This window comes from Myotis myotis, unplaced genomic scaffold (assembly GCF_014108235.1).
Source record: "Myotis myotis isolate mMyoMyo1 unplaced genomic scaffold, mMyoMyo1.p scaffold_m19_p_10, whole genome shotgun sequence".
Lineage (NCBI taxonomy): Eukaryota > Metazoa > Chordata > Mammalia > Chiroptera > Vespertilionidae > Myotis > Myotis myotis.
The window spans coordinates 38,142,131-38,165,919 of NW_023416314.1; the positions used below are offsets into that span (position 1 = coordinate 38,142,131).

General features: G+C 49.3%; 1 protein-coding gene across 1 annotated transcript in view; it reads left to right on the forward strand.

The window, feature by feature from the left end:
- Window positions 1–23,789, forward strand: part of MAP6 (microtubule associated protein 6) — a 78,419-nt gene that overhangs the window by 51,885 nt on the left and 2,745 nt on the right. The window contains exons 2-3 of the mRNA XM_036324934.1: window positions 5,643–5,856; window positions 8,336–8,538. Coding sequence (XP_036180827.1) covers window positions 5,643–5,856; window positions 8,336–8,538 — 417 coding nt within the window. The remainder of the gene's footprint in view (window positions 1–5,642; window positions 5,857–8,335; window positions 8,539–23,789) is intronic.

Here is a 23,789-nt window from a genome sequence, read left to right on the forward strand (position 1 = left end):
CCTATGGGAGCTAAAAGGGACCTCAGTTTGGACTTGGTCCTGTAGGAAACTGGGATTTGTTGAGGTGTTTTAGTTCGGAGCAGTGTGCTCACAGCAGAGCGGGAGGACGGTTTCTCCTGCAGCATGTGCCAGAAGAACCAGAGTGAGGAGATTGGGACCAGGATCCCGATGCCATGGTCCTGATGCCGCGGCCCGGGGGGAGTTGGAGGGGGAGGGGGGGAGAGGTATAGAGGGCCCAGGTGAGATGGGGCAGAGGGACTGGGCAGAAGAAGATGAAGGCAGAGTATTTGTTGACTCCTTTAAAAACTTTGCCTGGTCAGCAAGATCCTAAAATCCTGCTTAAGCAGCTGCTCTGAACGTGACTGTGCAGCTGTGTAAAGGTCTCGAGCATCTTGTCCACCTGGTCTCCAGGAGATGGGCCTGGCTCTGCCACTCCTTGGGGAGGAGGCCGGAGACTGGCCCAGGCTTCACTTATAGATTTTTCCAGCACAGATGAGCCACCAGAGGGGTCATTGAACCCAGACTTGAACATATTGGTAGAGTGGTTTCTGTGTGCAGTTCACCCACCCACAGAGGGACGTCGCAGTACAGAGCCCTCCTCTGCCCCTGCAGGGAGTGTGCCCTGCAGGAGCTACATCCTGCGTCAAGCCTCATGGCAGGGCTCCCCCCAGGGACCCAGTGTGGAAGGGACAGTGGGCGTTTGGCAATGCAGCTGGAGACCATCCTGTCCCTGACTCCCCCACATCATGACACAGGAGAAGCTATGGCATGTGGAGCACCACTGGGATGCAGGGCAGCAGCCTGCAGAAGGGGGCTTTCCCAGAGTACCCAGAGCTTCACTGTGGTGTGAACCCATAATGATTGCTACGGGAGCCAAAGCTGCCATGAGCTTGAAGTAGATGTTGGGCAAGTGTCACTTAAATTCACCTACTGCTCTGTCTACATTTTCCAGTGCCCCCTTCCCCACTTCCTCCCTCCAGAATTAAAGATCCTCTTGTCTTTCCCTCTGAACTCTGCCCTATTTGCTTAGGGTCACACATGGACAGATCCACTAAACGATCGACACCTCAACCATGGCTTACTCCTTCCTGTGGCTCACATGTCGCACCAATGGCTGGTGTTTGGCAAACGCCACACGAATTAATTAACTAATTAATTAACGAGTTGAAGAGTAAATGAATGATCAAGCTGAAATCTTGTCACAGAAAGGGAAGTTCATGGCTCCAGGGGACCGTGAACTTGTGGCAAGAGGCACCAGAGGTGACTGGCCTCAATGTGGCCTACACTGCTATGGGCGGAGCTTCTCAAAGCTGCAGGAGCTCAGATGTCATCTAGTCCAGTCTGTGTCATACGAACCCTCCGTGGCATTGCAGACAGCACCTTCAGTGAGGGCAGAGGGGGCGGGCTGCAGCTCCAGCACTCTGCCCAAGTGCAGTGGGAAGGACAGAGGCCGTGCGCTTCACTGGCCTGGGCTCAGATTTCAACTCTGCTGCTTGCCAGCTCTGTGGCCTTACACAAAGCACTTAACCTCTCTGAGCCATGTTTCTTTCTCTCTCTCTCTCTCTCTCTCTCTCTCTCTCTCTCTCTCTCTCTCTCTCTTTTGTAAAAGGGATATAATACTACCTTCTTTCAAAGTTGTTGCAAGCACCAAGAGAAAATGCAAAAACAAGCAAACAAACCAAAACCCAACCCACCAACTTATTAAAGATGATTAATGAATAGTAGCTAATTCTGTTTTTATGGCATATGATTAGTTGTTACTTATGGCTGGGAAAGGTGTTATGAAGAGTTCAGAGACAATTCTAAGGAACAGAATTTGTGTTTAAACCTAACAGTTTGTCATAATTAAGCGAACTTATTATGGGACTTATTAGCATAGTTTCATGGGAAGATGATGTGCCAAGATGCTCAGGATCAGGGGTTACCAAGCTTTTCCCACGAGGACGTGCCCCATGGAACACGTTCACAGTGAGTCATTTGCCAGCACATGGAGGCCACTGCAGAGACCGAGAAAGCTGCAGGCTGGCCTGGGAGATGGCCCAGAAACAGTGCTCCAGGCCAGCGTGTGCCATGTCAGCCCTAATTCTGGGAGCAGCCTGGGATAGGGGCAGAGGATCCACGGTGCTCCCATTATACATTTGGGAGCCAGGTTGTTACTGGTTTGGCTACTGCAAGTTTTAGGCCAAGTATTAGGGCCTCATCTAAGAAGCAGGGCTTTGGTCCTGGGGAGTGGGAGGAAGGAGGTGTGGGGCCTTGGGCAGGTAATGGTGGCCAGAGCCCTAGGTGTCACCTGGGCCAGGCCGAAGCCTGTGTACAGAGCCAAAATGGTTCAGAAGTCAGGTCTTAGTAACTGGTTGAACCCATGGAAAGTGGAGAAGGAAGGAGGAGAAGAGAGGAAAGGATCAAAGAGTAACTTTGATGCCGGAGTGAATGGGTGCCTTTAACAATAAGGAGGGTCTCAATTCCATCCTAAATTCCCTTCTCCTCCCAGTTTCCCCATCACAGTCGCAATCAGTAGCACCTCTACCCACAGGACCAAAATGCTCAGATTCCACTCGTCACTCCGCCTGGAACCCGCTCCCTCCTCCTCTGGACAACTCCCTGCCAGCCGTTTTCAAGTCCTGCCCATGTCCCTGCTGCCACTATCCTGGTTCAGGCCTCCACTTTCCGCCTGACTCCCTGCACAATCTCAAGCCTGTCTTCCTGCCTCACCCGCCCCCACCCCCACCCCCCACTTCTGTCCACCATTCATACTGCTGCAGAGTTCTCTTCCCCAAAACCAATCTGGCCACACTCATCCTTGGTTGGCTTGGATTCATTTGGCAACTCTTGGTTACAGTCCAGAGCATCCCACTAGCATGGCTGCTACAGACCTTCATGATCTGTCCAGCTTCTTGTGCCCTTCCCCACAAGCTTCAGCCCAGCCACCCAAACTGCCTGCAGGTTCCCGCAGTGGCTTTGCCTCTATGAGCGTCTCGGTGTTCTCGCTCTGCCTGGAACCTGCTGCTCCCCCCTCCCCTGGCCAACTCCCTGTCAGCCTCTCTGACTCCACTCCAGAACCGCACCCCTACCCCTGACTCTGGGGCTGGCAGAGGAGCTCCTCCTCTGTGCTTCTCACTCCCTCCTCCTCGTGGCTCTCACTGTATTGTCCTGGAGTAACAACAGAGCCCTCTGCCTCCCACACCCTGAGCCCAGGGTCTGCTCTTATTCATTTTCTGCTCCAAAGAGCTCAGCATCCTGCCAGACAGACCTGAAGCGCTCAGTAAATCAGTTTGTGAATGAAACTGAGCAATGAGGGAGTTCATGAGAGAGGAGGGGGGACAACACAATTAGGTCCTAGGGATGTTGAGTTTGAGCTATTGATGCAGCATCTAGGTGGATGTCCAAGCTGTACTGGGAAGGCGAGTCTGAAGCTTGGGAAACATCTCTTAAGAAACTGTGTTCTCTGGTCAGAGATGAACCAGTTTCCCTAAGGAGGTCAAATGACCAAAAAGTGGCTCAGAGTTACCAAACCAGCTTCATCGACTCAGGGAGCCTGAGAGCCAGAAGGACATTAAGAGGACATTGTCTGGTGTGATTCTTTTATTTAAAAAATGAGGAAACTAAGACTCAGCAAGGGGAAAGGCCTAGCTCAGTGGTTCTCAACCTTCTGGCCCTTTAAATACAGTTCCTCATGTTGTGACCCAACCATAAAATTATTTTCGTTGCTACTTCATAACTGTAATGTTGCTACTGTTATGAGTCGTAATGTAAATATCTGATATGCAGGATGGTCTTAGGCGACCCCTGTGAAAGGGTCGTTCGACCGCCAAAGGGGTCGCGACCCACAGGTTGAGAACCGCTGGTCTAGCTAGAGGCAGTGCTAGGACTAGAACCCATGTGTCTCCACCACAGTCTAAGCTCTGTTTGCCATTCCCCATGGCCTCCTGTTCATGGCACTCATCTCTGGGCCCTGAAGGAGGGCGTTGTCACTGGAGATGAAAGAAGGCACTGGAAGAACCAACCCCAGCGATGTTCATACACTAACTCGTCCTTTCCCTAACACAGCTTCTCATGGCCCCACATGAGAACAGACCCGATAAGGCCTTGGGAGCACAGAGCCTATGCACTGAATCCCACGCACCAACAAACAGGATGGACCCTGTGGCCTTCATTTCAGCCACAGCTACGTCTGTTTATATTTGCCATGTGTTGTTTTGTTTAAAATCCTCACCCGAGGATGACATGTTCATTGATTTTTAGAAAGAGAGGCAGGGGGAGAAAGGGAGGGAGGGAGGGAGGGAGGGAGGGAGATAAGTGAGAGTTGCCTCCCGTACGTGTCTACCCTGACCGCTGATCCAACCCACAACCTACCAGGTAGCTATGTGACCTGACCGGGAATCGAACCTGAGACCTTCTGGTGTACGGGATGTGGCTCCAACCAGCTGGGCCACACTGGCCAGGCCTATTTTACAGTGTTTTAAAAAGTGTTGACCATCTCCTCTCCAGTCCTGTAACGGATCAGAGTCAGCTCATTAGAAACCACAAGAGAGACTCCTGTGAACAAAATAACTGACACACTGACTCCGAAAAACAGCAGATGGCGTCATTTAGGGCGAGTACCAATAGCCATTCACAGCCAAGCCATGAAGACTCTCTACACATACATATCCCAACACACATCCCAGTTGTGATATCCACATCACGTGCTATTTAAGATCTGTGAGCATTTACACATTTCATAAGGATCGTCATCTAAAGCAGTGGTTATCAACCTTCTGGCCCTTTAAATACAGTTCCTCATGTTGTGACCCAACCATAAAATTATTTTCGTTGCTACTTCATGACTGTAATGTTGCTACTGTTATGAATCATAAGGTAAATATCTGATATGCAGGATGGTCTTAGGTGACCCCTGTGAAAGGGTCGTTCAACTGCCAAAGGGGTCGCGACCCACAGGTTGCGAACCGCTGATCTAAAGTGATTCAGACTGTTTAAGAAGCAAGCCCCCTGCTATCAAAGGGAGGAATTATCCTTAAGGATTCTGCATAGCAAAGGGTCTTCATCATGACAAAGTGGGGGAGGGAACTGGCGTGTGTCAATTGACCACAATCACCAGGCACGTGGTTTAACACAATGCTAACCTATTATCGCATTTAACTTTTATAATTCTTAAACTTCACACACAGCAGACGCTCAGTTATAAAGGGTGGGGCAAAAGTAGGTGTACAGTTGTGAGTACACAAAACAGAGCTTATTTGTGTATTTATTAATTGTGGTATTATTTTCCATACGAACAATGGTAAAGCCACTCTTGCCCCACCTGTGTATGTTGAATCCATGAGTGACTGAATGGACTGAGTTTTTGCAGCCTCATTTTGAATATTGGGCAAATAAGGCCCAGAGATTAGAATGGCCCGTGCCTGATCACTCGGGAGCTGGGAGCCTGAGCCCTTCCCCCAGGCACTATTGCCAGAACCACATTAAATTGGCAGAGGAAACCTGTCACTTACCCGTGAGGACAGAGTGGAGTTACCGCTTCAGCCACCGTCCAGTCAGTACCACAAGGACACATTGCGAGCTGGCTGAGTCTGCAGCCCCTTGAGGGCGCTGCTTCCAGGCAGATGATGTTTCATAGCACATGTGTTTTCTTTGATTCCCAGGAATGAATTCAGAGCATGGACGGACATCAAGCCTGTGAAACCAATAAAAGCGAAGCTCCAGTACAAGCCCCCAGATGATAAGATGGCTCACGAGACCAGCTACAGTGCCCAGTTCAAAGGGGAAGCCAACAAGCCAACACCAGCTGACAATAAGTTCATTGAGCGCAGAAGAATACGCAGCCTCTACAGTGAACCTTTCAAGGAATGCCCAAAGGTGAGGCAGGCCTGGTGGGGAGCCCATCAGCACAGCCTGGGATCAAGGGGTTCACTGCCGCAGAGCATGGGAGCGGGGCCTCTCCAAACCCTCCCGTGAGCCGGCGGCCGGGGTGGCTCGGTGGTTGAGCGTGGGCCTATCACCCAAGAGGTCATAGTTTGATTCCCAGTCAGGGCACATGCCCAGATTGTGGGCTTGATCCTCAGTGGGGCGTGCAGGAGGCAGCCAATCGATGACTTTCTCTTATAATTGATGTTTCTGTCTCTTTCCCTCTCCTTTTCTCTCTGAAATCAATAAAAATATATAAATGTATATTTTTAAATCCTCCCTTATGCAGCTCACTGAGATAGAGGGGGCTTATTAATAAGAACCTTTGATAAATTCAAAAGGAATGTGTAAAAGGAACATTATCTAAAATAAAAACAGTGTAAAGACTGGCAGTTGTGCAGAAAACTAGCTTCTGATTTTGAGAAACCTAGGGGGAAAAAAGTGACAGAAAATCTCCTCTGAGCCCTAAACCCCTTGTCATAAAATAACTGTGCTTTTGCTCCTGCAGTGCTGGCCCAGTGTTGGAGGCATCCTTGCCTGGCTTCCTTCCCACCCTGCCCCTGCCTCATCCTCAGCTCCAGACACTTCCTCACCTCCCAGTCCCTGAAAATCACCTGCCTTTTCTTACCCTTTCCCTTGATAAATGCCATCCACCAGCAGTCCTTAGTCGTCACAACACACCTGTCATGTCAGCTGCAAGATGTGTTTTGAGTAATTTGTTATTATAATGAGTAGTTTGTGAATGAATTGCATTTCTAAGTAACTTACGTGGATTCAGGGATTTTCCTCTAATGACACCATTTTGCCTTGTTTGCATCCCAGAATGCATTCAAGAGAGGGAGAAGCATGTTGGAGATTCCGCTGCTGACATAGGACTCATATATGCCAGAGCTTGTTCTCTGAGGTCAGGTCACATGGACTCGTGCAAATATCAGCTCTCCTAGCTGTAATAGCAGAAAAAGTCGGAGACCCTAGACAGCCTTTTCTCTGCTTTTGCCCTAAGGTCTTGCACTCAGTGGTTTCGTATTTGGCCAACGCAGGTAAGATAACTAACCGAGCCTGTTTGCCTGGACTCCTCTAGTTGTAGCCCTGAGAGTTCCATGTTTCATGAAAGCTCTGTCCCCGGCAAACCAGGCCGATTGGTTACCTTAGGAACAGGTCTGGGGTGACAGGAAACCTCTGGACCTCAGTGAGTGAGTGGCCCAGCCCAGGAGCCCAGTGGCATCTCTGTCCACCTTTCACAGATGAGGTAGGACCCAGGGTATGGGGCTGGCTTTGGACAAAAGAAGATTCAAAGGGAAGAAGGAGGAAAGATTGGGGAAAATAAATCTAGAGATGGACGGGAGGTGGCGTACTGAGGGATCACACTCAGTGACCCCAGAGTTCTTGAGAAAGAGCAGGCAAGGCCATCTCCTAGGAACAAAGGGGCAGAGCTAGAGGAGGGAGCTTGGGGAGAGGGGATGGGCTTGAACAGCTGCTCGGGAAAGTACGGGCAGAGGAGCCAGCCTGAGAGGAGGAGCGGGTGCTGGGCAGTTGTGAAGGCCTCACTGAGACAAGGTGCCTGGCCTGAAGCATCTCAGTGAGGGCTTTTTTCCATCTGTGTGCACCATCTCAGAGACAGAAGCAAAGGAAAGGTGGGCTTATGCTAACAAATCATCCCACAATCTCTGTGTTTTACATCAACAGAGGTCTACCTATATACTAGTATATAAAAGCCTAAGTGACCGAATGACCAAACTACTGGTCGACCAGTCACTATGGTGTGCACTGACCACCAGGGGGCAAACGCTTAATGCAGGAGCTGCCCCCTGGTGGTCAGTGCGCTCCCACAGCCAACCTCTCACAGCCAGCCAGCCTCTCACAGTCCCTCCACCTGGCCGGCCACCCCAATCAGCCCTAATCGCCACCAGGCTGAGGAAGCCCCCACCCCTGTGTATGAATTCATGCACTGGGCCTCTAGTTTCTTATAATACACACCCACCATGGGTTGGTGCAGCTCTCCTTGTCACTTCTGCAGCCAGAGACTCGGGGTGTAGGCACTGGGAAGCACAGGCTGACTGAGTGGGCCTGGAGGTGACCCAGTCATTTCTGCTCACATTTCACTGACTAGAGCAAATTATACCTGCCTGTCTTGGACAGGGAGGGGAAACAGATAGTGCAAATAGTAGCACAGTCCACTTCCTGGATGTCTCGGGTGAGATGCCCAAGGCCCCATGTGACCAGTGAGAGTGTTGCCAATGACTGACCAGGGGGCGCAGAGAGTTCTGGCAGCCAAGTGGCCGGACTTCACTGAGAACACTTTGCTCCCTCAGAGTCAAATGTCGGCATTCCCATTATCCTTTCATTAATTGTGTCTTCTCTCTAAATTTTCTCTCCCACTCTCTCTCCTTTTGTATTTCCGTATTTTCCGTCTGTCTGTCTCTCCGTGCAGGTGGAAAAACCTAGTGTTCAGAGTTCCAAACCAAAAAAGACCTCAGCGAGCCACAAGGCCCCGAGGAAGGCCAAAGACAAGCAGGTGGTGTCGGGCCGGGCCTTCAAGAAAAAGAGCGCGGAGGGCCCCAGCGCCGCCCAAGCCCAACCCGACGACAAGGAGCAAAGTAAAGAGATGAACAATAAACTGGCTGAGGCGAAAGAGTAAATTTCACTGCACTTTCCTTTTATTCTTCTCTCTCTCTCTCTCTCTTTTTTAAACCAACCAACAAAAAAAAGGCCACAAAATTGATTAGAGGCTTCTCGTCTGTCTTGGTCCTGAGTGTTCCAGGTGCCCTTTGGTTTGGTTTCTTTTAGTGGAGGAGTCCTATTTGTTTCAAAGACCTATGGCGTGCCTCTCCTCTGCGTGGCCCGTGCCATGCCCGGGGTCCTGGAGCCCCAGGCCGTGTGGCTCACTGGCTGTGAGGCCACGAGCCGGGGAGGAAGGCAGGCAGGGCTTAGCGCACAGCGGCAATGCCCAGCCGCTGCGGAGGGACTCTCCCGGTTGTGCTTAGAAATGTCTGTGGGAGTTGTCCTCCTCCTATTCCTCCCCAAGGTCAGTCAGTGATGACCAATTTGGAACTTCAGGTAAATGTGTTCTTTTCCAAATTCTGAGAGTTGTCATCTGCTATAGAAGCTTAACCTGGACTTCAGCAATGGACAACATTTGTGAAAATATTTTTTAAGAAATACAAAAACCACAAGAAAACCTTGGCCTTAATGTCAATACATTTAGTTGTGTCTGCTAAATTTAAGTCATTTTCTCATAGAATCTTCTATTAGAAACGTGTGGCCCCATTTAGTTTCTTATCAGTAGGCGTTCCATTGTCCACCCCCACTGATGACTGAAACTAGGGCAGGGTGAAGGTCGTGGGGAGGTGACGCAAAGGCAGGGTCGTTTCCTGTTTCCCCTCAGCAGGCTGCCTGCCCGGTGCTGCCGATTTTGCAGGGCGGCTGGTTACAGGTGACTGAGGAAGAAAGTTCAAGGTGTAGGGATAGTGTTTAGAACGTGACTCTCCTGCTTCTGAGAAACACAGGCAGGGAGTGGACGCAGTGACAAGCGTGGCAATGTTTACTCTCCCGGACTGTTCTCGCGCTGCTCCTCAGAGAGGACGGAGGGCGCTGAGCCTCGGGTTGGGGAAATGTCTGTGACTTAGCTAAGGCGAGGGGAGTTCCCTGCTAGGTGATTAGCAAGCATTTTTGACCTCATTAATGGATAAAAGCAGCTCGCAGTGAACTGTGTGTTGTGTGTCTGTGTGGCCAAAGCCTCCAGGGGTGGCCAGGGCCATCTTAGCTGTGCTAGAGTCGTGTCGTGTTGTAGGCGTTAGTCAGAGAGCTGTTGTGAAAACACCCCAAAATACCTGCCAGAAAAATTACATTTGCAAACCTGTGGCGTGTGTATTGCTCGGTATGATTTATTTCTCGTGTCCTTAAAGTGCTCGCTGGCGCCAGCATTTGGAAATCGCTGGGCTGTTGTATGACGCCAAGCCTCTGCTCAGCCTGCTCTTCCTTGGTACGGAAAGTATCGAGGAGTGAGGTTCTCACAGCTCCGTACCTCAGATGTTCCTTAGTCCTTCCGGTCTAGAGGAAGCAGGGCCTCCAAGTGCTGTCTCCTATTCTGACCATTTAAGCCACCGAGTCTGGGTTTGACCCCATTTTGTTGGTCACCTTGAAGCTGATGGAGAAGTGCTTTGTGGATTCTTGAACATGTGCCATGCGGGCCACATTTCCTAAGAGAACAGGACTGCGAACACCGAAGCCCTCGGCCAGGCCCTCTGCCGTCTCCCTTTCTACCTCAGAGTATGGAACTGTGAGGAAGGAGAGGCAGTGAAAAAGGTAGAAGATGGGAGGAGTTTCGTGTTTCTGAATCACAGATTTTGACGCCTACCTGGAAATGACCAGAGTCGGTCGCAGTACTGATCCCAGCTATTTGCTAGCGAATCTTAATCTGAACCAGAGATCTCTATCAACATGATCTTAACTTTATCCAGATAATTTGCAATATATTCTCATTCTCTCAAAATTAGTCAGACATGTTGTTAGCCACAATTTGGATTTCTCCGTAGCATAGTCGTATATTTTTTGCAGATCAAGTAAATCAAACTTTACAATGCACAGGAAACCATTCATTCAGTATTCACTTCCTGAATGCCTGTGTGCCAGACACTGTCCTAGACATGGTGAGTCGTGTAAGTAAATCTGTCTGTACAGCAGCACAACCAGGATACCTGTGATTTGATCCCTGTGTCTGGTTCAAGGTTGTGTTGCCCAACTTGTAGAGTTCGCCACCCACCTGGCAGCCCCAGGGACTAAGTTCCCTACCTTGCTGCGCCTGAGTCGAGGCTTTAGATGACCTGTGTAATGTCTTTTCCCACCCTTCAGTTTCCCCAGCTTTTTCACACCGGTTTGTAGTTCACTTTGGAATATGTCCTTTCACTGGCAAGAAACTTCCTTTGATTTCTACTGCTTACAAATAAAACTCAGCCGTCTTGTTCTGTACCCCAGACGTACTGGTGGAAACTGTTTTCGTTTCCACGAGCAGTGTTTTGTCTTTGCCTTTCTGAAGGTGACCAAGCTCCCAATGCCTGTTCCTCCCAGTTTTGTACATTTCCCTATGGTTTCCTCAACTCCCCTGGCAAGAGAGCGAGGACTGAAGCTTTGCCACTCTCTGCTTTGCTTGCCTGCAAACATAATCCCTGAAGCTGGGCGTGGGCTCCGGCAGCTCTGTGGTCCCCGCTGGCGTGCCCGCTTGGCCCACTATGCTTTTGCCTCTCTGAGGCAGACAGGAGTGTCTAATTCCGATTTTGTGGCCTGGGTTTTGTTGCATACCACAGATTGTGTATGTAATGTGTAGCGCACACCTCTCTCGGTGCTATTTCATTCCTGCTGTTAGTACGAAAATGACAAAACTATTCATGTATAGCCAATTGATTGTGACGTGCTTGTGGTCTGTGCCTGCTCAGAAAAACAAACAAACAAACAAGCAAACCGTTTTTTCCAATTTTAAATAAATGCTAAAGTCGAACGCCACTTTCTTGATCTTATTTCCTTGGCAAGGCCCAGCTGAGTAGGTGAAGGACCAAGCTTTGCCATTTGAGCCACTCTCCACGAGAGGAGCTGTGCCCTGCAGTTTCTCTGGGGTTCTCCGTAATGCAGCTTGACTCTTTTAGATTGCCTCTCAGATACTAATTGCGAGCAGTCAGAGCTAAGTGTTGGGAAAGGCGAAGATGGACCGGGAGACCCACTGGCCAACAAGGTAGTGTAACGTTTTGATCCCTGACCCCGTGTTGCTGGGGGTGAGTGACCGCCTGCGCTCAGTGCCTCCTCTCCTCGCCGGGAGGCTGGGTCCGACCCTCTCCCTGCTTCCTGTCGACCAGCAGGATGGTGGGTTCTAGCTTTTTTTCTCCCAAGGAATGGCAGAGATGCCTTCCCTTGCTCATTTCATCTGGTCATTGTGGAAGTGTCACCCTCGGGGGGCTGGCTCACTGTGTGGGGTGACAGTCTTGTGTGTGCCTAACATGGGGGTGTGGAAACAGCCATAAGAGAGGCCCACGTAAGGTAGCAACAGAGCAGGTGGCTGGAAGCTCAGGTAAAGGACAGGCGTAGGAGTCAGAAGGCCTCATGGGGGAGGGAGCCTTGGAGACTGGGTGGGGTGCAGGTGTGCAGGGGCAGGCCTGCAGGCAGGAGAGCAGATCTGGGAGGGAACCTCGGAGCTAGGGCCAAGTTTGCCCACTTTGATTTCCTTCTGCTAAAGTGGGAGACAAAAGGTTCTATGTGGAATCCCACTTCCCTTTTCCAACATTAATTGAATACCTATTCTGTGCTAGGCACTGTGTTGGGCACTAGGGAACCAGGATGACTGAGCCCCCACCTCTGACCACAGTGGGGCAGCAGGAGGAATTTGTTCTAGCTGGTTCTGTGGATCAGGGAAGACCTCAGTGGATGGGCAGGTGGCCAAGACATGCCAGACAGAGGGAGTGCACAGCAAAGGGGTGGAGGGTTCAACACCAGGTGAGCTCAGGTCCTGGGGCAGCAGTTTGCTCAGGGAGGGTCAAGGCAAAGGCTGGACAGTGGCAGAGGCTGACACGGGAAGGCCTGGTGCCATGTGAGCGGGCAGTTGCTAACTGGGATCTCCATTTCATACACCCAGATTGCGCCCCACACCCTTGCATGCTCCCTGCCATCATGCTTCTCACCCACATAGCGGGCAACAAGTATAGGTCCTCTCTTGCTTTAGGCTAGGAGCTCTAGGCTGGGTCTTTTATCCTATTGCTGGCCCCCAATTTCTTGGTTTGGGGGAGGAGGTTTGGTAGGAATCAATCAAGGGTCATACATATGAAAACCACCATATATTTGTTTTCTGGATTAACAGAAAAAGTTATACCCACCTGCCTGCCTTTGTATGAGGCAGAAAACAGAAAATACTGTTCAATCTATAAACCATACATAAAAACATATTAAAGTATATCATTCAGCTCTATTTTCACCAGTTAAGGATTGTTTTGATCAAAACCAGGGATTGAGAGAGGTGGAAAGAAAGGCAAGAGAGAGGTAGAAATAGAAGCAGAGAGAGAGGAAAAACACATAAATAAAGACACAGAGAATAGCTCGAGAGAAGGTGAGACACACTCAGAACCAGAAAGAGGGCCGGAGTTGACAACAGAGAAAGCAGGCGGGTGGGGAGCCCGGCTACCTCTCCCTTTGCAGCCCAGCAGGCAGGGCTCTCCCAGAGCCTCAGCCCGCACCCCTCACCGTGCTGGCTGATGCTGCCCGAAGCCCAGGAGGTGGATCCATACTCATTCCTAACACCACCTCCCTAAACCAGCAAACAGAATTAAAATCAGCCCTCTAGTTTTAAAATAGTTCAATATTACTAAACTAGTTATGTGTTTTTTAATTCTTCCTTAGTGTTTGTGTGTTAGTGAAATTCTTCCCTCGGTGCTTTTTTGTTTTGTTTTGTTTTGTTTTGTTTTGTTTTTCACTTGGGTTAAAATTTATGACCTTCTTCTCATAGCTTTGGGGAGTGTCAAGTCCCATTTCACAAAGCCTGGGACACGCCCCCACCACCACCACCACCACCCTTACTGTGTCTTCCTGGTTTTAAGTTCCTTTTACTGCTAAAATGTCTTAATGCAGTACATTTTAGGACCACAGATATAAAAAACATTTCTTTCAGGATGTAGCCCGTGGGCCATCTACAGTTAAGGCAAGGCCCTACCCTAGACCAGCCTGAGACCAGCAGGGTTTGGGCAGCTGTTTCAACTGAATGGGGCCAACCCCCTCCTAGGCTCCACTCTTGCAGAACCAGACACCTACTCCAGTCCTCCTCCATCCCATTGCCACTGGATGCGGAGATCCCTCTAACACCTAGACCATCCCAGAATACCCGTAATACCAGTTAACGTCATTATATACGGGCATGCCTCGTTTTATTGCGCTCCACTTCATCGCACTTCACAAATACTGCATTTTTTTTTTTTTTTAACAAATTGAAAGTAAGACCCTCCACCAGCAAAAAGATTGAGACTCACTTTATTACAATGCTCACTTCACTGTGGTGGTCTGGAGTGAAAGCATTATCTCCAAGGTACACCTGCCTGGGTTTTATTATTTGTCATGTGACTGCTGGTTAACATTGGCAGTGCACCTAGTTACCAGTTTCATGGCTGGAAATCAGTGCCGACTCTGCAACCTTGCCTCCCTACCCTCTTTGAGCCTACATCCTCAATGCAGGGACACTAATACCCACCTCAGAGCAGAGGAATGAGGATGAAGTGACACAATGGCTATAGGGAATCCAGAGTGGACACTAAATACAGGTCCTTTCAGACCCCTCCCCTTCCCTTTACAATACTCGCAGGGCCTGTGTTCACTATTAACGATGAGTACTCTCTGACAAAGCATGCAGTTGGGCAAACAATCGGATTAGGAATTCCAGCTATTGAATCATCTTGAGTCTAAAGACCTAAACAATAGGATTCTGACAATTTATATTCATTGATTGCTCACAGAGTATTCCTTTCTGTGCCGTTCTATTGACCCCTCCTGACGTTGTGGAGCAGGTGTTTGCCAGGTAGCAGACAGCAAAGGGAAGCTCAGTCATCAGCGAATCAGGTTGCAGACAAGCTGGACTCATGCTGACATAGTCTGGTCAAGACGTATAGGCCCTCCAGAGGTCTTACCTAGATCCTCTCTCAATCTTGGGACCCAGATGTAAACAGGGGAAATAGGATTTGACCAGGGGTTCACACACAACCAGCTCAGACATCCTGACTGAATTGACCACTTGTCTCAGCCAAATACACCCGTTTTCTCCTTCAGGTACTAAATTGACTGGGTGACTAACATGCATAGTTATTGAATACAGAATGATCCAATGGATTTGCATTCATAAGAAATATCCTTGGTACAGGAGATACCGAGATGAACCTGGTGTCCATTGCCTGAGGCATTGGGTCAGACAGCACTATTTTGTGCATTGTATTTCAAACAGTGGAAGTGAGCTTAACTCTCTGGCCCTTGTCCTCATATAAGTGGTCCTCCATCACTTGTGAACTTGGCATTGTATTTTAACTACCTCAACCCAGACACCTTTTCTGGGGCCAAGGGAACTTCAGATGCTGAGAGAAGGACATGACTGGTTTAAGCTGCCAGAGGGGTCTTTAGAACATGCAAATCTGACCATATCACACCCTGCTTTCCACCATCCGGGGGCTCCCGGCGGCCTGCGGAGCTTCCTGTCCCCCAGTGCACCATGCTGCTTCTCACCTTCATGCCTTCCCCGCGCCGCCCCACCTGCTCAGATTGCCCTTCTGCTTCTCCACCCGGCTAACTCATCCTTCAAGACTCCGCTCAGGGGACAGCTCCAGGAGGCCTTTCCTGCACCTCCCAGTTTGGGTAAGATGCTCCCTGTGTGTCTTCATCATGGAACTTACCACATGAACTGTGTCACCTGCTCCTGTGTGTGTGTGTGTGTGTGTGTGTGTGTGTCCCACTGACTGTGCTCCCCCCAGGCAAGGGCCAGATCCTTCAGTTCACCTTTGTAGCCCTAGGCTCTGGCCCAAAGCCTACCACAGAGAATGTCTTCTAAAGTGTTCATTGAATGAATAATGAGTGAAGGAATGAGTGATGACATTCACCATCTGCCTCCATATTCACTACAGTGCCTCCATAAGGCTTTATTTTGCCTAATAACTGGCCCTGCGCATATCAAAGAGGTGGTTTCCAGAGAGGTCACAGCAATAGCAAAGCACAGAGCAGTCCACAGCTGGTTCTATAATGCCCAGCCTGCTTCTGTACTTCACATAGCCGCTTTTTCTGAACAGTCCTGACTTCAAAAAAACCACAGACTCTTGGTTATACGGTCATCTTAAAGGGTGACTAGTCCCACCCCCTGCCCAGTGCAGAGCTCCCTACTCCAGAGAGGCGTCCCTCAGGGGCAAGGCTTAGGAAGAAGGGCTGGGAGTTAGAACCAACAGGCCTGGATCTAAATCTAAGCTCTACTATTTACTAGCTGTGTGACCTTGGCTTCGTTTCTTTGAGTCTCAAAGAGATAATAGTAATACAAGTATTCATCACTATCTAAATCTATTTGTTTCTCAAATTCAAAAAGTCTGAGTTTGGTCAGCAAGGGATGCAGCATTATTCGAACCTGTTTGGTCCCTGAGTTTGGGAGGGCAGGTGGATACCTGTTTGTGATTCACAGGACTGGTCAGATGGCCCAGTGAGGATGCCTGTGAAAGTCCTCTGTAGACTGTAAAGTGGCAATAGTTCATGTAAGGGTCGTTTTGCTGACCACCACTTCCCAGTTACTTACCATCCTTGGGCCCAATGGTGTGGTAGATGGAGCAACATCTGGTGGATCCACTCCTTCTGCCACACAGCAGCCTGAGAGAAAACCCATCTAGTGTGGCTCTTGCTGCCCTGTCTCCTCCCCAGCCCTTCCCCTGGCCCCTCGTCTCTGAGCACAGCCTATAAATCACCCGGTACAGATTCCATTTCTGCAATTACACGTTCATTTTCATTGATCCCCTCTGGACACATGGAGCCAATTTTGATTAATTGCTCAAGATCCCATCCTTTGCTTTAGGTGAGGTGGGAGGAAAGGACAGAAATTGATTTGCAAGTTCCCAGGAGCACAGAGCTAGACATGAACTGAGCCATTACTGTCTGGTTGCCTTAGTCTAGCCCTTTGCATTTTAAAAAGGGTCATTAGCAGGATTACCAGATTCTTGGCAGCTCATTGAGACAGTCAGCTATGCCCTTGACTTTGCCTTCTTGGTGTTAAAACAACCAAAGATGCTTCCTAAAATATTTATTATACAAGTGGGAATTTATTCAGTTCTTCTTAGGAGGTTATATCTAGAAAAGTTATTTAACAGCAAAAAGGACTACAGCAACAGTAGCACAGAGCAGAAAACACAGCCATCGAGCCGCTTGGTGAGGCCATTTCTCTGAGCTTGGGGAGAACGCCCACCTGCAGGGAGCCTGGGCTGGTGGAGGAAAATCCAAACCAGGAATCTGACCAGGTCTCTGGCTCCACTTTTGTAAAATGCAGGTTGGCACAGCTTACGGGGAGAGAACAAACATTTATGTGGCCTTTACACACTTGTTCTCATTTAATCCTAGCCCTAGGGCTAGAGAGTCTGTAGGTATCATCCCCATTTAAACATAAAGAAATCAAGGACTCAGTGAGTAAATGACAAAGTCACACAGCTTGTAAGTGGTGAGCCTGGCTTTGAAGCCAAGTTTGTGTGACTAAAACCCATTCTTGGTCCAGTCCTTGGGGCCATCCGTCCGTGGGATCCCTGTTATAAAGAAGATGGGCAGCCTCCTGAAGTAGCAGTCTCTTCATCCTGTCCCTTTGCTCCAAAACTTCTGATGACTCTAACTACTCTTGTCTATGAAAAATGAGTCAGAAAAGGGGACACATGTAATACCTTAATCAGTAAAGAATTTTTAAAAAGAATTTTAAAAAAGAAAAATGAGTCAGATGAAGGTCATAGATGCTGAGTTGGGTCAGCAGTTACCTCCCTCCAAGCCCACAGCCCCCTGTCCAAAACTAAGCCTTGTGGTGGCAGCATTCTCCCTAGCTGTGGTGCTAGATGCTCTTCCTGTGCAGTGAGGCCCTGGGCTGGTAGACCCATTGGCAGCCGGACAGGTAGGGCTCACAGGTGTGGGTGTGGGTGGCACTCTCAGACCAGGGTGCTGCTCCTTTCTGGGACTAGCTTCTTTGCCAGGGTCTGCTGAACACCAGGAGGTAACCCTTGGGGCAGAGGGCAGGGGGTGGGGGCTCCTTGGGTAGTGGATACAGGAAGGGCAGGGGCAAAGGAGGCAACTCTCTCAGGAGATGCAGTTGGGATCTCAGAGCTGGGGCCTGCAGAGGTCAGTGGCTCCAACCTCCTGCACCAGGCAAAGCCAGCCAGGGTGCTCTCAGGCCAGACCCAGTTCAGTGGTCTGCAGACCAATTTGGAATCTCTGTAGCTGAGGTCACACCCGTGAGGGATATTGTTACAGAGAGGAAAGAGCTTGACTGGAAGTCTGTCATCCTCGTTTAGGGACTTGACCTAGCCACAACCTCAGTATGTGACCTTAGGCAACTTGCTTCCCCTTCCTGAGCCTCATTTCCACCCATAAGTGGGGGTGCGGGCGACCCCTGACTGCCTGGCCGGCAGGGCTGCCGTGAGAATCCAGGGTGCACATTGCATACAAAGTCCTGTCAGAAAACCATAAAGAAGTTAGTTGGGGAGGACAAAAGGGCACCGAGGCCGTTAAAACGAGGAAATCTTTTGTGTCATGTGAATGTGGTGCTTAGAATGTGATCTTGTGCAAGTTCTTTCTTCAGCTTCTCCTTTAGGATGGAAGTCTCAGTGTCTGCCAGCCCCGGGCCAGAGCTCGCTGCCTCTCCACTCCTATCCAATGGCCTGGCACAGAGCAGGCACCTGCTAAATGTTTGTGGAAGGGGGAGGGGAGAAAAAGGGGGAGGGGAGGAAGGTGAGGGATGCAGGGAAGGACAGCGAGGAAGGATATAGCAGATGTGGTTTCTGCCTTCAAAGAGCCCCCTTCTGGAGAGGCAGCTACTCAACAGTTGGCCACTCCTCTGATGGGGCTGCTGTGAGGGGCTGAGGGATGGGGGATGCACTGAGGGAACACAGGACAAGGAGGACCCGACCCTGGGGCTGGAGGGTAGGGTGATTTCACCGAGGAAGTGACACTGGAACCAACTCTTCAGTCGCTGAGGAGGGATGGGTTGGACAGCTGCACTGAGAGCAAGCTAAAGAGACCCCAGGGCAGGGCTGTGTGTCCCGCCTAGAGGACTTCTCCAGCAGGGCCGTCCTTGCCCCCGGAGGGACCTTGGGCCTCTCTAGTTGAAGAGACACAGGCTGGGGGAGGCTCAGGGCCAGGGCTGACGTGGTGCGGGCGCTCTGGTGGCTTTTGAGTGCCCACGGCGTGGCTTACAGGTCTGTCTCCCTGCTCCACACAGGGCGACCCTCGGGTCAGGGCCCCAGTCTCAGTCACTCCGGGCCTAACACAGACTTTGTCCAGTGAATGGATAAAAGAGAAAAAAATAAAATAGAATAAAAAGAAAAGGCTACACATCAGCCATCGGTACTCCCACATGTCTGCCAGGTACTGCTACGAGCCAGACACTAGATAATGGTGATGCAAAGATGAACAAAACCTAACCCATGATCTGGGGGATCGGCAGGTAGTTGCCAAGCACCATGATAATTGCTGCAACAGAGGCTACGGCGGAGCCCTGTGGGAGAGCCAGGCGGGAGCCAGAGCTCTTGCTTCGAGAACGCCTTGTCTCCCGCAGATTCTTTATAAGAATAATGAGCCTTTCGAAGATGGTTTCCTAGGCACTCCCCCTGGGGTCTCTGTGGTTTCCATAACTGCGTTTGAAGCTTTGGTTGTTGTCTGAGAAATGTGGATGCCTGAACAGGGTGGCAGACAAGAGGAGAGAGAAAACATAAAATCGCCCTGTCTACTGTCTCCCCCACCCCATCTCCACCCCCACCTCCTGCCAGAGCCCCTAAGTGGCCTGGGTCCTGACTCAGCCCTTGGGAGAGTCGCTTGCCCCCTGGGCCCAGTTTCCCATCTATAGAGTAACACAATTAGACCACTAAGTCCCTCTTAGGAACTAATGTTTACAAAACATCACCCGAATTCCATGGGTTATGTCATGAGCGTTCATGTAAACGAATCCTCCCCAGAAGGCGGGCACTGTGATCTCAGTTTATAGATTACGGAAACTGAGGCCTAGAGCCTGGCACGCCCATGATAACATCCATGGCTATGAAGGAGCTGGGTCAGAATCCAAACCCAGCTCTTCCAGCCTGAAGTCCAGTCAGTGTGCTTGCTCCTCCAGCAGGCTGCCCTTTGCATGATAAGAAATGATCTATGTGAAACACCTAGCAATGCGCCTGGCATGTGCTTATTGCTCAGGAAGTGTGAGTTTCTTGTAGGCTCTGGAGACGGGATTCAAGGACAGGGTCCACAGGCCCCTCATTTCTGAACGTGGCCCTACGGCAGGAGCACGGCCCCATCTCTGGGCTGCTTTGATGCTCCATCAGGAGACCGTCAAGGGAGAGAACATGGTTGATTATGGGGTTAGAATTGTGTGCAAGGGCAGGAATCAATGGGAGGAAAGGAAGCCCTTTCTGTAGATAGTCTGGGGCAGGGCTCGATGATCCAGCTTCCAGACTCTGATAAAGCACGGATCCAAAGTCAGTGTGTGTGTGTACCCAGGGGGCATCCCTGTCTCCATGGAAACGAGAAGAAGGGCAGAAAATCAAGTTCCTAAGACTCAGGGTGTCTCGTGTAACCTGGAAATATTGCATTTTGCAAATAGAACAGAGCCTGGCACAGAATAGAATCTCATTTACTCATCCATTGACCAGGTATTTATTTAGTCAGGGCCTTCCCTGAGCCAGGTACTGTTTTAGGTAGAGAATACAGTGATATGCAGATATGTGACATGGTCCTGCCCTCTGAATGCTTCAGTCTGGTAGGGGAAACATTAATCCAAAAGAATGAAGTAATTCACTGTGAGAAAGGGTATGAAAGAAAGGGACGCGGAGAGCCTGTAGCAGGGGACCTGGTCACATTTGTGGGTCAGGGGAGGCTTCCCTGGGAATGCGCTCTAGGGAGCTGGGAGATGGAGGATGAGTAGGCATTAACCAATTGATGAAGGAGCAAGAGAATGTTCCAGGAGTGGCAACATGTGCTAAGCCGTAAATGGAAAGGAGCAGGGCAGACGGAGCAACAGAACAAAGACCTGCGAGGCTGGGGCACAGGCGCTGGGAAGGAGGGGGAGCAGGCCGGTCAGCCAGGTGGGGTATGTAACAGGTTTTACTCTTTATTCTGAGAGCAAGGAGAAGCCACTGGAGGGTTGTAAGCAGGGAAGGGATATGCTTTTTTGAAAGATGATTCTGATTACTGTATGAAAAACGAATTGGATGAGGAGCAGGGGATACTAGTTAGGAAGTTGACAGAAATAAGGGTACAGTTGGTGAGGGGAAGGGAGGGAGGGAAAGAAATGGGACCATTCAAGAGATACATGTTAGGAGCTGGAGCAGATGGTTCTTGATAGTTGGGTGGAGGTTTTGAGGGGAGGAAGGTCTTCAGGGTGACTCTGGGTTTTTGGCTGGGGCCACAGGGTAGCTGATGAACCAGGTTTCAGCAACAATAATTTGTGACTTTTTCCATTTGACCTTCTTTGTTCCAGGTACTGTGCTGGGCATTGGGGCTGCAGGCCATGAGGATGGCCCCGGCCTTCAGGGAGCTCATGATCTAATGGGGGAGACCTGAGTGTAATGGGGGGCCCTGTGAATGTGGGGAGAGACTGTAAAATGGTGCTGCTGTAAGGGAGATATGGAGAGATGCATCCAGGAGGCCTGGTGAAGAAGTGGAATCCGAGCCAGGCCATCAAGGATAGACAGGGAAAAGTTGATGAAAGAGAGCAATCCAGGTAGCAGGCGCAAAGAAATGAAAACAGTGGCCAGAGGACAGTGCAAGGAGGGTAAGGCTGCAAGGCTGGCCTCCACCTGCCCTGTCTTCCTCCAGGGCTGCCATGAGGGTCCAGTGTGTGAGCATTTAGTAAACTGTTACTAGCTATTATAGCACTGGACTTATTCATGCGATGCCCCAAAGCACTTTACAAATAATCAAGAATTATGATTTCAGATAATAGTCCCTGACATTTGTACTGTTATCCCCATTCTACAGATGGGGAAACTGAGATCTATTGTGGTGGAGTAATTGCCCAAGACCTTTCAGGCAATAACCAGCACAGAAGCTGAGACAAACCCAGAAGGCTATTTTAGTCTCCGAGAGGGTACACAGGCTGGGAGGAGAGGGTCTGTGTCATATGCTGCCTTGAAAATATTTGCATGTGGCTCAAGTTGCCAGATTTGGTTGTGCAGGTTGGGCCGTGCCCGAGGACAACTGGCCTGTGAGCTGCGTGGGCCTGAATCCAGCCCATCTCCACTGACCAACCATGTGCCCAGTCCCCCCTCCTCCCGGGGCGCAGCTTTGTCTCCTTCACACAGAGGGCACTGTGAGTGCTGCGTCTGCCAGCCTGACTGCGAGTGGTGGGGCATTTAACAGCTGGGACACTGACAGGCAGTGTGGAACCAAGTAGTGGCCAGTCAGCATCAATGAGAGTTTTATGTTGTCCTTGAGGGCGGTTTTGTTCACAGGAAAACCAACTGAGGCTGCTGTGGTTTTAAAAACGAATGCTTGCCCAGTCGGTGTGGCTCGGTGGTTGAGCATCGACCCATGAACCAGGCGACCACAGTTTGATTCCTGGTCATGGCACACACCTGGGTTGCAGGCTCAATCCCCATTAGGGGGCGTGCAGGAGGCAGCCAATCAATGATTCTCTCTCATCATTGATGCTTCTATCCCTCTCTCCCTTCCTCTCTGAAATCAATTAAAAATAGTAATAATAAAAATAAAAATGAATGCTTAATAGATCAAAGCAACATTTAAAAGCCTAGTAAATTTTAATCAAAACATTTTAAGGGAGATTTTATAACTTAATTGCCCTGAGTAATTTAAATTAACTTATAAATAATTTAAAATAAACTAAGCTTAAAATATGAAAACTATTGGATTGTCATAAACGTTTCATCATTGTTTACAAAATTTATAGAATTGCCTTATATCTCCCCATTTAAAATCACAAGTCTAAATGATTCCATTGCACATTTTATATTGGAACCACAAAGCTAATCTGTTACATATTCTAATATGCCAAATTATTTTTAAATATTACAAATACTTTCAAACTAACTCTACACTGATTCTTCCTAAACATAGTACCAAAAAAAGGTAAAACTATAGATTTCATTTAACTTACCATTTCTAATATTAATTCTAAACCTTCCCATGACCAGAAACACTCGCTAAAGAAACACTTTACTAAGCAAAGCGATGTAATATTTGCTTATTTTACTAAGCAAAATATCCAAGCAAATTTTGAGTTAGTTTACAACTCGCTAAGCGTACTCACTAAATACAATTTGGGTGTGACCTGAGAGCCACTGAGGCACTCAGGGAAATGTATTCGGTGACTCCACTGTGGAGCTGGCCCTCCTTTTACTCTCCATGGCATCAGGGGATGCTGAGTCCATGCCTTGCCAATGGAGTAGGTTTTGCAACCCAAGCCCCTGAGATCAAGTCAAGCCCTGGTCACCTTTTTTGTCTCCTGTCTCAGCTTGATCCCTCTGCAGGATGATCCCCCCACTCATTACCTGATGGGGTTCATCTAATCAATTTCCTGCTTGATTCAGTTCTGAATTAGGTTTTTACTTTCCCTCTCTGGCCATCCACCAAGCACTAGAAGTATTTTAATCCCACCCTTGGGTTCTGTATGCCTCTGGTGGCCTTGCTGGCTCTCTCCACAAACACTAAGGTCTCACTGATGGTGGCCAGCTGTGTCCATCTGGCCAGAGCAGCTGTGCTCTGTGTCGTGCTGAGCCAGGGAGCCACCCTGGCTTCTCTCCATCCACTTTGATGCTTAGAGACATCAAGAGGGACTAGATGATAGGCCCCTGTGCTGCCGTGTACTCTTCTGCTGAGAGATGTCAGTCTCCTGGAAGCTCAAGATTCTAACCAGTAAAAAGCTTCTGAGTCAGAATGACATGTCTGAATTTTAAAAGTCCAACCATGTGTAACTTTACTTCTAAGTAAATAGAAGAGTAATTGTAATATTATATAGCAATGTCATGGTACATGATCTCTAATCATCATAAATTTCTAAATAAATATCATTATGTCCAATGAAATAGATGACAAACTTAAGGTCCAGAGAGATGAAACCATAGTGAGCTAAGAAAGTGTTACCAAGTAGAGGTCTTATTGGACCAGCTTTAATGAGCAAGTAAGACATAGTCCTAGAAGCCAATAGG